Below are 12983 nucleotides of genomic sequence, written 5' to 3'. Positions count from 1 at the left end.
GGAACTTATTTTGAATGTAGAATAGAACTTGCTAATGGATTGCATGTGGAGAATGAAGAAAAAATGGAGGACTCTTGGGTTTTAACAATTGGATAAATCGTGCTGATGTTTACTATCATAGGAAGCCTGGGTGAGGACCAAGTTTATGAAGTTGTATATGGAAATCAAGAGTTCTGTCTGTCAACCTATGGTTTATTTTCAAAATAATGCTAATGTTTTCATTTTGTCTCGACTACCTTTCCCCTCATTGCCCGCCCCCAATATCTGAGGATGTCGCCAGAACCATTTTTATACTTTCTGACAAAACCTAGCAATTCTTACAGGAATAGCACAAAGTTCACCTCTTTCTTGAATGCTGCCCTTACCCCAGCAGCTAAGAGACTAGGAAATATCCTTTCTTTACATCTCCTGTATGTGCTTGCTTTGGCAGCACATATGTAAAGATTAGAAGAATGCAGAGATTGGCATGGCCCCTCCACAAGGATGACACACAAATTCCTGAAGTGTTCCATTAATTAAAAAGAAACTCAGCCAGGCATGGTGGCTCATGTCTGTAATCCCAGCACTTTGGGAGGCCAAGGCAGGAGGATCACCTGAGGTCTGGAGTTTGAGACCAGCCTGCCAACAGGGAAAAACCCAGTCTCTATTAAAAATACAAAACTAGCCAGGCATGGTGGCGCATGCTTGTAATCCCAGCTACTCGGGAGGTTGAGGCAGGAGAATTGCTTGAACCCGGGAGGTGTATGTTGCGGTGAGCCGAGATCGTGCCATGGCACTCCAGCCTGGGCAACGGAGCAAAACTTTGTCTCAAAAAACAAAAACAAAAAAACAAAACAAAACAAAACAAAAAGGCAGGCGCACTGGCTCACACCTATAATCCCACCACTTTGGGAGGCCAAGGTGGGCAGATCACGAGGTCAGGAGTTCAAGAATTAGCCTGGCCAAGATGGTGAAACCCTGTCTCTACTAAAAATACAGAAATTAGTTGGGTGCAGTGGCGGGAGCCTGTATTCCCAGCTACTTGGGAGACTGAGGCAGAGAACTGCTTGAACCCGGGAGATTCAGTGAGCTGAGACTGCGTTGCTGCACTCCAGCTTGGGTGACAGAACGAGACTCCGCCTCAAAAACAAAACAAAACCAACTCATATCATTATGCCTTTTTTAATGCCTTGCAGTACTTTATACTTACCTCAACAACACTATTAGCTTTTAAAGTGTCTTGAAGACAAAAACTTCTTACTCTATAATATTTCAAATTTTAGGGGGCTGGAGCCACTTACTATTTTTCTAAACCCCTATAGTTCCTAACACAGTTGTAGTTCCATAGCAAGTACACAACAAATAAGAATAATAAAGAGAATTTTAAATAGCATATTCTTTTTTCCTTGAAAAACCAGAGTGAGCATGCAGTTTAAATATTAGTTTAAAATATTTTTACTTTAGGAACAATAGCTTTTCTGAGTTGATGAAAAAAATATTTTTACTTTATTTCCTGTTGTCCTCTCCTAATTGTTTTCCCAACATTTTAGATATAAAAATATATTCATTCACATACTAAGTCTCTTTATATTTCAGGTTCTGTGTCAGGTACTTACGATACAAACATGAAGAAGAAAGTTCCTGACCTTGTGGAATTCACATACTAGCTATGGAGGAAGACATGCAGACAAATCAATATAACTGGTACTTTCATGGAATTGTGCATTATGCCAGTGGTTCTTAAAGTTTGCTATACCTCAGAATCATCTGAAGAGTTTTTGAAAAATATTGATGCCTACACCCATCTCCCAGAGATTGATTAAATTCTCAAGCATGGCCGGGTGCAGTGGCTCACGCCTATAATCCCAGCATTTTGGGAGGCCAAGGTGGGTGGATCACGAGGTCAAGAGATCGAGACCATCCTGGTCAACAAGGTGAAACTCTGTCTCTACCAAAAAATACAAAAATTAGCTGGGCATGGTGGCACAGGCCTGTAGTCCCAGCTACTAGGGAGGCTGAGGCAGGAGAATTCCTTGAACCCAGGAGATAGAGGTTGCAGTGAGCAGAGATCGCGCCATTGCACTCCAGCCTGGGTAACAAGAGCGAAACTCTGTCTCAAAAAATAAATAAATAAAATAAACAAATTCTCAAGCATAATCTAGTGTATTTGAGGAACAGGGTATTAACTCTAAGTAGGAAAACTAGAAGTGAATCCTTGATGAAATAGAAGTTATCCAAACTGGGACAGTAAGGATAAACATATGATTCCTAAGTGAAGAGTACAAGGATGGGAAGGAAGACACTTCAGGAAAATGGAGCAGCATAAGATAAGGAAGAGGTGTACAAAAGATATTCATGCTAATAACTAACACTGAGTGTCAGGCACTGTGGCACTCTTGTTTTATACAGTAAGATCTGAGAGCTAGAGAGGTCACACACCTAGCTAGTAGAAGCAGACAAGAAGACACTTAAAAATCACTTACTGTGTTTCAAAAGTAGTGAAATGAAAGTGCAAAGGTAGACTGCCTAATTTTTCTCCATTTTTCACCTGCTTACTTTCCTTCAAAAACTAATTTCAACACACATTTTCAAATAAGAGTTTCTTGACTGATACTACTTAACCATTCTCACTTACATGCCTTCCTTCTTATAAATGTGATATATAGAAAATGTACGTTAGATCTTAGCTTCAAAAATTTCCAGGTAGGATGTAGTATACTATAGCAAATAAAACACTCCCACTACAACTAGAGAAACTGCAAAATCATGTTGCTAAAGACATGGGTAGCTATGGAAGCAATGAAAATGAGATGAACTAAAATTCCAGAGAGAAAATCCCTTCTGAGGTGAGCTGCTGATTTGCTCATTTTGGAGAAGGCTGAGGATCCAGTGTACTCCAGACAGAGAGACTTTACTGGGGAAAGAAAAATAAGAACAGCTTCTGGTGGTTTCCTTGGGGCTGGCACGGTCGACTGGAAACTAGAGGAACTGCAAACATGATTGGCTTTTCTCCACAGGACATGTCCTAAGTTCCAGAACAATGCAATAGGCAGCAGTAGAAAGGCACACAAGTCTCCCAGAGTTTTGGGAGGCCTAGGTGGGAGGGTCACTTAAGACCAGGAGTTCAAGACCAGCCTGGACAACATAATGAGAACTTGTCTCTATAAAAAATTAGCTGGGCCTGATGGTGCACCTGTAGTCCTAGCTACTCAGGAGGCTGAGGTGGGAAGATCACTTGAGCTCAAGAGTTTGAGGCTGCAGTAAGCTAAGAAGGCACCACTGCATTCCAGCCTGGGCCACAGAGAGATACCTGTCTAAAAAAAGTTTAAAATTCTATGACAGGAGGATGACTGTCATAAGCATTTCCCCTTTAAGATATCTGCTGTATTTCAAAGTTATTTGGAGGTCTATGGCCACACTACCCTGAACATGTCCTATCTTGTCCCTATGTGGGGTAGGAGACTAAACCCAATATGGTAGCTACTAGCCACACATAATTACTTAACAGCTAAAATATGGCTAGTTTGAATTGAGATGTACCTTAAGTATAAAATACACACCAAATTTCAAAGACTAACTACAAAAAAAAGTAAAACGTCTCATTTTTTTTCAGAGATGGAGTCTTGCTGTGTTGCCTAGGTTGGGGTGCAGTGGTGTGATCATAGCTTACTGCAGCCTCAAATTCCTGGGCTCAAGTGATTTGCCCACCTCAGTCTCCCAGAGCTGAGATTACAGATGTCAGCCATATGCCCAGTCCTATTAACATTTTTTACACTGATTACTTGTTGACATAGTATTTTAGAAATACTGGGTTAAATAAGATTATCAAAATTAATTCTATCTATTTAATTATTATTTTTTTTTTTAGCTACACCTGCTGGAATGGGAATTTTTTTTTTTTTTTTTGAGATGGAGTCTCGCTGTTTTGCCCAGGCTGGAGTGCAATGGTGCACTCTTGGCTCACTGCAACCTCCACTCCCGGGTTCAAGCAATTCTCTGGCTTAGCCCCCCAAGTAGCTGGGATTACAGGTGCGCACCACCAAGCCTGGCTAAGTTTTTTTGTATTTTTAAGTAGAGATGGGGTTTCACCATGTTGGTCAGGTTGGTCTTGAACCCCTCACCTCGTGATCTGCCCACCTCAGCTTGCTGAAATTACAGGTGTGAGCCACTGTGCCTGGCTTGGAATGGGAATTTCTAAACTTTGTGACAGGGTCTCATTCTGTCACTCAGGCTGGGGTGCAGTGGCACAATCACAGCTCACTGCAGCCTCAACCTCCCAGGCTCAAATGATCCTCCCACCTCGGTCTCCTGAATAGCTGGGACTGCAGGATCACAGGTAGTTCATTTTTTAAATTTTTTGTAGAGACAGGGTCTTGAAATGTTGCCTAGGCTGGTGTCAAATTCTTGGACTCAAGTGATCCTCTTGCCTAGGCCTCCCAAAGTACTGGGATTATAGGTGTGAATCACTGTGTCTGGCCTACTTTTCTTAATACAGCTATTAGAAAATTTTAAATTAGACATGTGGCTCACATACCTCTATTAGCCAGTGCCACTATAAATCAAAACAAAAAAAACAAAACGGTTATGTATAGATGAAAATCCAATACATAAACTTTTCAATGCTGCCTCAGTTGAGTGTATTATGGTGAAATATACTGATTCTTGATAGCTGACCCAGGCCTATTATATCTAGGATATATCCAAAAAAGTATCCCGGTAAATTCCAAGATTAAACCATGGAATCATGCATAAAATCTGGATTCCCCCTGCCTTTTTTGAAGAAAAGGTTATCCAGTGGGCAATTTCCAGCAATTGGGTCAAAAAATAAATAAATAAATAAATAAAAATAAAAAGAAAAGAAAAGGTTATCCAGGAAGCAACTAAGATGTACTGAACAACTGCTACATGTAAAGCACTGCCAGGCACTTCAGAATATTTTTCCACCTTTAATTTAGGAAACAATCCTGTTAACAACAGTGTCAACTTATGGTCTGCATGGTCTACAATTTTGCTCCAGCCTGCTTCTTCTCCAGCAACTGGCCCAGGCCTACCTACAGCTGTCTCTTTCACAACTACTCTGCGTCTATCTAGTTCTATCCATTTATGGTCCTGGCACCAACTCCAGACCTACCCTCACCCCCAAACAAAGCAGACTACATCAGCCAGAGCTACTTGAGTGAGGGCCTTGACAGTGGTGCTAATATACCGGGATTTTATGTAAGACAACACTTTGATAAGCAAGCGGTTTTATGTAAGTACTGCCCACCACTCAGGATTGTTGGAAAAGCATTTTGTAAATTATAAAAACCAATATAAATATAAAATTATTTGCATCAAACAGCCTTTTAAAATGACCATGTTGTAAATACCAGCCATTACTGATAAACTGAATCAGCCTTGCCCATTACAATTTAAAATGAACTATGGAGACAAGGGAGAGAGATTACAGCTATAAATTGTACTTCTTTACATAAATAAGTGCTGGTATCAAGTTCAAATAAGAGATTTCAAATATAATAGTTGCCCATAAAAAACAGTGTGTATGATTGGAGTCACCACAAAGTTACCAAATAGTCAATGAAACACACTGCCCCAACAGTAGCATCAAAATCACCTGGGAATTTATTAGAAATGTACATTTCAGAGCCTCATACCCATCCTACTGAATCTGAAACTCATGGGAAGTAGTGAGACTCAGCACTATATATTTTTTTAATAAGTCCTTTAAGTAATTCTGGAGCAGGCTAAAGTTTGAGAACCAATGTTCTAAGAAGACAGGGACTACATTTCTTTTACTTGTTTTAGATATGACTGTATGTGTGTACACACACACACACCCCGCTATGCACCAGACACTTGTAGGCAAACTCCCCCCAAAAACATGTTTCTTCTCGTCTTACATTTAGACGCAGATTGAAATATTTCCAACGTAAAATAAAAACACATATTTACCAAGGTTTTTTCCTGCTGCAATTCTTGTCAAAAACTGGCATATGTATACAGTTCTTAACTGATAAGCTGTTAGACTGGACAGTCCATGAATAATAGCTAAAAAAGAAAAAAAGTGAATTTTATTAAAATCAAATTTGATCCAGTAGTGCCACTGTGTGGTTTGTTCAGCAATAGGTTACAAACATGTAAAAATTATCATAAATTTAGAGTGGTACATTAAAAATCAGAACAAAAAAAGAATAGCAATGAACACATTTCTTAGAAAATATAACTTTCACATGCAGAATAAAAATTGTTGAAAATTCTTTCACCAGTAGTAGTCTACATTAACAAAAAAGATTTAGATACAAATTGTAAAATGTGCAAAATCATTGGTTGGAAACTTACACCTAGAAACTCTCCATACAATAGAATATATTTTATATTATTTCTATCAAGGTTTCAGTTAAGTGAGTCTGTTTAGCTTACAAAGCTGTTTTTTAACACATATTAATATTAACCTTCCCAGAACTTGAATACCCACCCAGATGTTGAGTCAGGCAGTGAATATATGAATACATACAGTACTGAGTAAGCCATACTCTTGGACCACAGTGAGCTTTTACCATGCAGCAATGAGAGATAAACAATTGAGCTACAGTAAAAACGTAGTGAAAACTTAAAAAAAAGACAAGTACAGAATGCTATGGAAGCACATAACAAATCTGTGAGTTTAAGTATCTTTTGCACAGATAAGGTGTCAGGGACGGCTTCTCTGAAGAAATCATGTCTAACCTAAGACCTGAAGGTGCTACTACTAGCATTACACCTAACCCAGGGCTTGGCTGGTGTATATAAAAAGCTTAAATAACAAACTGAAAAGCAGTTCTGTAGCAATTAGGCATATAAGGCAAATATATTTTTACCCAATTTCCTCCAATTCTAACATAATCTTATGCTATACCAGAGATTATCTGGACCATGAACAGTCATAATAGAATTAACAGGATTTTAAGAGAGCACAAAATTTATATAGAACACAAGCCATTCAATATTTACTAAACATCTACTGCCAGCCTGTGACTCAAGATAGTCATTCCCTGCCCTCATGAAAGTTTTAATCTGAGAAGACATAAATTAAACCAAAAGTTATATAAGTACCTAATTAAAATTTTAATGAGTACCACAAACAGTTGCAGGCATACCTCATTTTATTGCATTTCGCATACAGCATGTTTTTTTATAAATTGAAAGTTTATGACAGCCCTGCTTGAGCCAAGACTGTTGGCACCATTTTTCTAAGAGAATCTGTACCTGTCACATTTTGGTAATTCTTGTAATATTTGAAATTTTTCATTATTATTATAGCTGTATGGTGATAAGTGATCAATAATTTCTGATATTACTATTATAAAGATTCTAGAGTACCACAAATCAGGCCCATATAAGACACAAATTTATTCCATAAATATTGTGTGGTTTTGTTTTGTTTTGTTTTTGAGACGGAGTTTTGCTCTTATTGCCCAGGCTGGAGTGCAATGGCTCAATCTCGGCTCACTGCAACCTCCATACCCCAGGTTCAAGAAATTCTCCTGCCTCAGCCTCCAGAGTAGCTGGAATTATAGGCATGCACCACCACGTCCGGCCGATTTTTTTTATTTTTAGTAGAGACAGGGTTTCTCCATGTTGGTCAGGCTGATCTTGAACTCCTGACCTCAGGTGATCCGCAATTCTTGTGCCTCAGCCTCCCGAGTGGCTGGGATTACAGATGTCTGCCACGACACCCAGCTAATTTTTGTATTTTTAGTAGAGATGGGGTTTCACCATGTTGGCCAGGCTGGTGTCAAACTCCTGACCTCAAATGATCCAACCACCTCGGCCTCCCAAAGTGCTGGGATTACAGGCGTGAGCCATTGCATCCAGTCAACAACAGATTTTCACTGTAGATGAAACAGCCTCATATTGGAAGAAGATGTCATATAGAACTTTCATAGCCAGAGAGAAGTCAATGCCTAACTTCAAAATTTCAAAGGACAGGCTGACTCTGTTGTTAGGAACTAATGCTGCTGGTGACTTTAAGTTGAAGCCATTGCTCATTTCCCATTCTGAAAATCTTAAGGCCCTCAAAAATGACACTATATCTACTCTGTCTGTGCTCTAGAAATGGAATAAGATTAGATGACAGTGCCTCTGTTTACACCATGGTTTACTGAATATTTTAAGCCCATTATTGAGATTTACTGCTCGGAAAAAAGAGTCCTTTCAAAATACCATTGCTAATTGATAGTGCACCTAACCAGCCAAGAGCTCTGATGAAGATGTACGTACAAGGAAATTACTGTTGCTTTCATGCCTGCTAACATAACATCCATTCTGCATCCCACAGATCTAGTTTTCTCTCCGGCCCAGCCTTACAAGTAACTTTGAAATAACCAATCTGCTTTTTGTTTTGTTTTAGCTTCCTTAAACCTTTACTGTCTATAAAGCCAACCCCCAACTGCTCAATTCATTGAGCACTTTATTTTATGGAATAAAGTATTACCTGAATCTAGAATCATAATAAAGCCAAGTGAGATCTTTAAACTAAATTAGTTGTAATTTTGTCTTTTGACAGGATTAAGGCTTAAAAGTAGCAGAGCCAGGAATCAAACTGGGACAATTTATTCCAGAGACCATGTTCTTAATTGTTATACTACACTGCCTTCCACGGCATGATTAACAGTCTATGAAAGGTATAATCTGGCTGGCGCTGTGGCTCATGCCTGTAATCCCAGCTTTTAGGGAGGCAGAGGTGGGAGGATAGCTTGAGCCCAGGAGTTAGAGACCTGCCTGGGCGATATAGCAAGAACCTATTCTCCACAAAAAGGAAAAAAAACAAAAAGACAAAAAAGAAAGGTATTATCCAAGATCTGTGAGATATGAGAATAATTCTGAGTCGGAATAAAACACTTAAGAATTTTCTAGAAAGCATGAAGAGCTGTATAGTTTTACAATTTTGAGAACTGTAATACTGTAGTCCCAGGTACTTGAGGGGTTGAGGTGGGAGGACTCCTTGAGTCCAGGAGTTCAAAGCCAACTTGGGTACCAAATCACTCAAGATAGGTAACATAGTAAGAACCTGTCTCTTGAAAAGGATTAAAAAAAAAAAAAAGGAAGGAAAATGTAGTAAATGCGATTCAATAAAGAAATTAAAAAGGGTCCTTAAAAATTAAAAATGGGCACCCCAAAATAACACTATGTTCACAATTTGCATATTGGCCACTGATTAGCAGTGCCACTTGAAAAATAGTGGGCTCTCTTTGGTTTCTGTACCCTTAACTTTAAAATAATGACAGTGGCCTAGATTATTCTTCCAGTCTTGAGCTACAACTCTGAACATGAGTTTTTTTTTTTTTAATTTTTTTTTAACCTTGGCTCTGGGTGTTTTTATGAACAGGGTTTTTTTTTTCTTTAAAACAATCAACTGTTTTCTAGAACAGTTTAAAATTGATGTAATTAATATAAAAATGGTAGATAGGTTCCATATACCTTGAAGCAATTTATCTTACTTTTTTTAAACATTTTACGTTAGTATGTTGCATTACATTAATGAATCAGTGTTGACACATTATTATTAACTCAACCCATGCTATATTCAGATTTCCTTAGTTTTTACTTAATGCCCTTTTTCTGTGGCAGGATCCCATTCAGGACATCACATTACTTTTAGTCCTATTTCTTTAGGAGCCTGTTGGCTATTAGAGTTTCTCAGACTTTCCTTGGTTCTGATGATGACATTTTGAGTAATGGTCAGGTATTTTGCAGAATGTCCTTCTGGGATATGTCTGACGCTTTTCTCATAATTAGATTGAAGTGATGGGGTTTTTGGAATAAGACCACAATGATAAAGTTCTATTTTCATTACAACAAGTGAACATATCATCAACTATTACTGTGGATGCTGACTGTTTACTTAGGTGAGGTAGTATTTGACAAGTTTCTCCAACTGTGAACTTACTCTCCCTTGCTCCCTTTCTATACTGTACTCTTTGGAAGAAAGTCACTGTGAGCAACCCACACTCAAGGAGTTACGTTCTACTCCTTGAGGAGAGATTAGCAACATCAAATTATTAATAATTGGAATGCTGCATGCAAGATTTCTCATTTATTCAATTATTTATTCACATCAGTATGGACTCACGTAAAATTATTTTATACTTTAAGTTTATACACTAATACTACTTTATCTTCTTGTATTAGTGGTTCAGCTGTAGCCATTGGGAAGTCTTGCAGATGGCTTCTGTGTCCCTTTCTAACCGGGTCACTAGGTGTTTTTGTTTCTTTCTTAGCACTTCCTTACTTCCTGGCACTAGAGGATGCTCCAGGTTTACCTGTACATTTCCTGTCCTAGTTCCAGAATCAGTCATTTCTCCAAAGAGCCCTGGTTCCTTTTATTGCAGAATGGTATTAGAAAACAAGATCTGGGTGCAAGGTGTATTCATTGTTGCTAGAGTTAGGTTGCTTCTGTGCCCTTTTATCTGACAGAGCAAGGAAACACGTTTGTATAGTAACCTGTGTCTACACAAGCATATGTAAATATTTCTAGAGTCATCTATACCTACATGAGTTGAACAGTTCATACTGATATCTCCAACTCTAAGAGAACTTTTTAATAATTCTGAGGAACTAGCTTCATTCCAGGATTTAATTTTCCACTTAATGTTAATTATCCATGGCTCCAGTGTTATCTGCAATAGAGGAAAGATCCTTGAACTGGAAGATAAAGCATGGGGCTGAAACATCCCCTTTTAACCTATCAGTATTTTAAAACTAAGATTATTTGCCTAATTCACAGGATTATGGTGAAGTGAAACGTGTCAATATGTCTTTCTGAGAATTCTGTTAAATAGCATACTTATAGTATTATTAACATATACTTGCACAGTAATTTTAGTGCCAACTCTGAATCAAGTACCAGAACATCTCTCTGTTATTTTTCAAAAAGCTACGCTAGGCCAGGTGCGGTGGCTCACGCCTGTAATCCCAGCACTTTGGGAGGCCGAGGCGGGTGGATCACGAAGTCAAGAGATCGAGACCATTCCGGTCAACATGGTGAAACCCCGTCTCTACTAAAAATACAAAAAATTAGCTGGGCATGGTGGCGCGTGCCTGTAATCCCAGCTACTCAGGAGGCTGAGGCAGGAGAATTGCCTGAACCCAGGAGGCGGAGGTTGCGGTGAGCCGAGATCGCGCCATTGCACTCCAGCCTGGGTAACAAGAGCGAAACTCCGTCTCAAATAAAAAAAAAAAAATGCTACGCTAGGCTAGGCGCGGTGGCTCACGCCTGTAATCTTACAGCCGCTCGTGGTGGTGCGCGCCTGCAGTCTCAGCTACTCGGGAAGCTGAAGTGGGAAGATCATCTGAGTCTGAGGAAGGTCAAAGCTGCAAAGAGCTGTGATGGCGCCACTGCACTGCAGCCTGGGTGACAGAGTGAGACCCTAACTTGGGGCAGGGGGCGGAAAGGCACCTTTAATCAAACATCTGAGCTGGGAGAGTGTTAGACTGAAAAAACTATGCTGGTTTTCTCTATGGATCTATGTCTTTGTCCATCACTTACAGGCTGTCTAGGCAGATTTCATGAACAGTTTCATTTATTTATTTATTTATTAGGGCAGGGTCTTACTGTGTCACCTGGGCAGGACTGTAGTGGCACGATCTCAATTCACTGCAGCCTCCGCCTCCTGGGTTCAAGTAATTCTCCCACCTCAGCTTCCTAAGTAGCTGGGACTTACAGGCATGTGGCCAACATTTACTTTTATTCTGAGCCTATACAGAATAAAATTGTTGTAGCAAGCAGCCCAAATGAGGTTTAATATATCAAGAATTAACACAAAACACTGATGGCGGGGGCTGGGGGGGGGGGTGTCACTGGAGGCCATAATGACTGCTGAATATCACCACCGAATACCTGAGTAGAAAGCACCAAAGAGACAAAGGTACTGGGTTGAGTGCAAGTGTATACATTTTAAATCATTTAATGCTTGCATCAACCCTAAACAGGGTCTTATTTTCATTTTATCGAAGAGAAAAACAATCTAACAAAAGCTCAGGTGCTGACAACGGGCGGAACAGGGATTTGCGCAAAGTTCGGCCCAGAGCCTCGGACCCCAGGCTAATCGGCCGCAGCTTCCCCTCTCTCCCGACCTCCCTCGGCAACGATGGGAACCAGGCCTCCCCGGCGCGCCACTGGGCCCGCCTCCGCCCCATGCGTAGTCCCCAGCCCGGACGCGGTCCGCCCTCACCCTCGGCGCTGTCGCGGGTCTGGCGAAAGTCCTCGGAGCGGCCGTCGCGGAAAGCTCGGCAAAGAGAGAGGCAGAGGAAATCGAGCATCCAGCCGGCAGCCACAGCCTCGGCCTCGGCCACAAGGCCCGCATCCTCCTCCTCCTCGGGAGCCCCCAACTGCACCTGGCACTCGAGCAGTTCCTGGCACTCGAACTGCTCCTCGTCGTTTCTCTCCGTTTCTGCTATCCGCTCCTCGGTAGCGTCGGCATCCCTACCATCCGCGCAGCCCCGTGGGCTCGGAGCCGCTGAAGACGCGTCCTCCGCCATGTCAAATGGCTCGCGCGGGTACTGCCCCTTTAAGCGCCGAGCAACGATTGACTAGCACTCGCGGGCGCGGGTTGTAGCTGCGGAGAGTCGCTTCCGCCGGCGGAAACCACCAATCACGTCGCCAGGATGAGCGAGCGGCTCAAGCCTGGCTTCTGATTGGCCGAGACTTGTTCCTGCCTCTGGGCGTTGAATTTCCCGCCAGTCTGAGGCCAGGGCTTTGCATGTTAACTGGAGGACTCCATATTGAGCGAGGAGTGAGGTTATGCTAGGAGGCAGCTTATCTTCCTTATTCCTTGTAAAATGCAACCTTGACTGGAACAACAACACCGTTAGTTAAAATGAAAACGCATTTGTCTGCCGCCTATTTCAGAAAGAGGTGGGTAATGAGAACTTGTCACTACTAGTCAAGTATAACACTTTTAAACCCTAGTATTCATCTAACGGTTACTACATGATCACGAACCAGAATTATTCCAACTGACTAA

At 40.9% G+C, this 12983-nt stretch overlaps 1 protein-coding gene and 1 non-coding gene across 4 annotated transcripts in view; one reads left to right on the top strand and one right to left on the bottom strand.

Annotated features, from left to right (window-relative positions):
* Window positions 1–12531, bottom strand: part of TERF1 (telomeric repeat binding factor 1) — a 40008-nt gene extending 27477 nt beyond the window's left edge. For all 3 annotated transcript variants that reach the window (XM_012463772.3, XM_012463773.3, XM_064384273.1), the window contains exons 1-2: window positions 12192–12531; window positions 5932–6027 (exon numbers count right to left, since the gene is read on the bottom strand). In XM_012463772.3, the coding sequence (XP_012319195.1) occupies window positions 5932–6027; window positions 12192–12498 (403 nt within the window). In that variant the 5' untranslated portion in view covers window positions 12499–12531. The remainder of the gene's footprint in view (window positions 1–5931; window positions 6028–12191) is intronic.
* LOC135278139 (U6 spliceosomal RNA) lies at window positions 415–518 on the top strand. Its single transcript, XR_010345696.1, has one exon. It is a non-coding gene; the product is annotated as a U6 spliceosomal RNA (small nuclear RNA).
* Window positions 12532–12983: the final 452 nt, after the last annotated feature.

This window comes from Aotus nancymaae, unplaced genomic scaffold (genome assembly GCF_030222135.1).
Source record: "Aotus nancymaae isolate 86718 unplaced genomic scaffold, 86718_ANA_hifiasm-v0.15.2.pri h1tg000036l, whole genome shotgun sequence".
NCBI classification, from domain to species: Eukaryota; Metazoa; Chordata; class Mammalia; order Primates; family Aotidae; genus Aotus; species Aotus nancymaae.
Note: the sequence above shows the minus strand (reverse complement) of the source record. Positions and strands in the feature narration are given on the sequence as shown.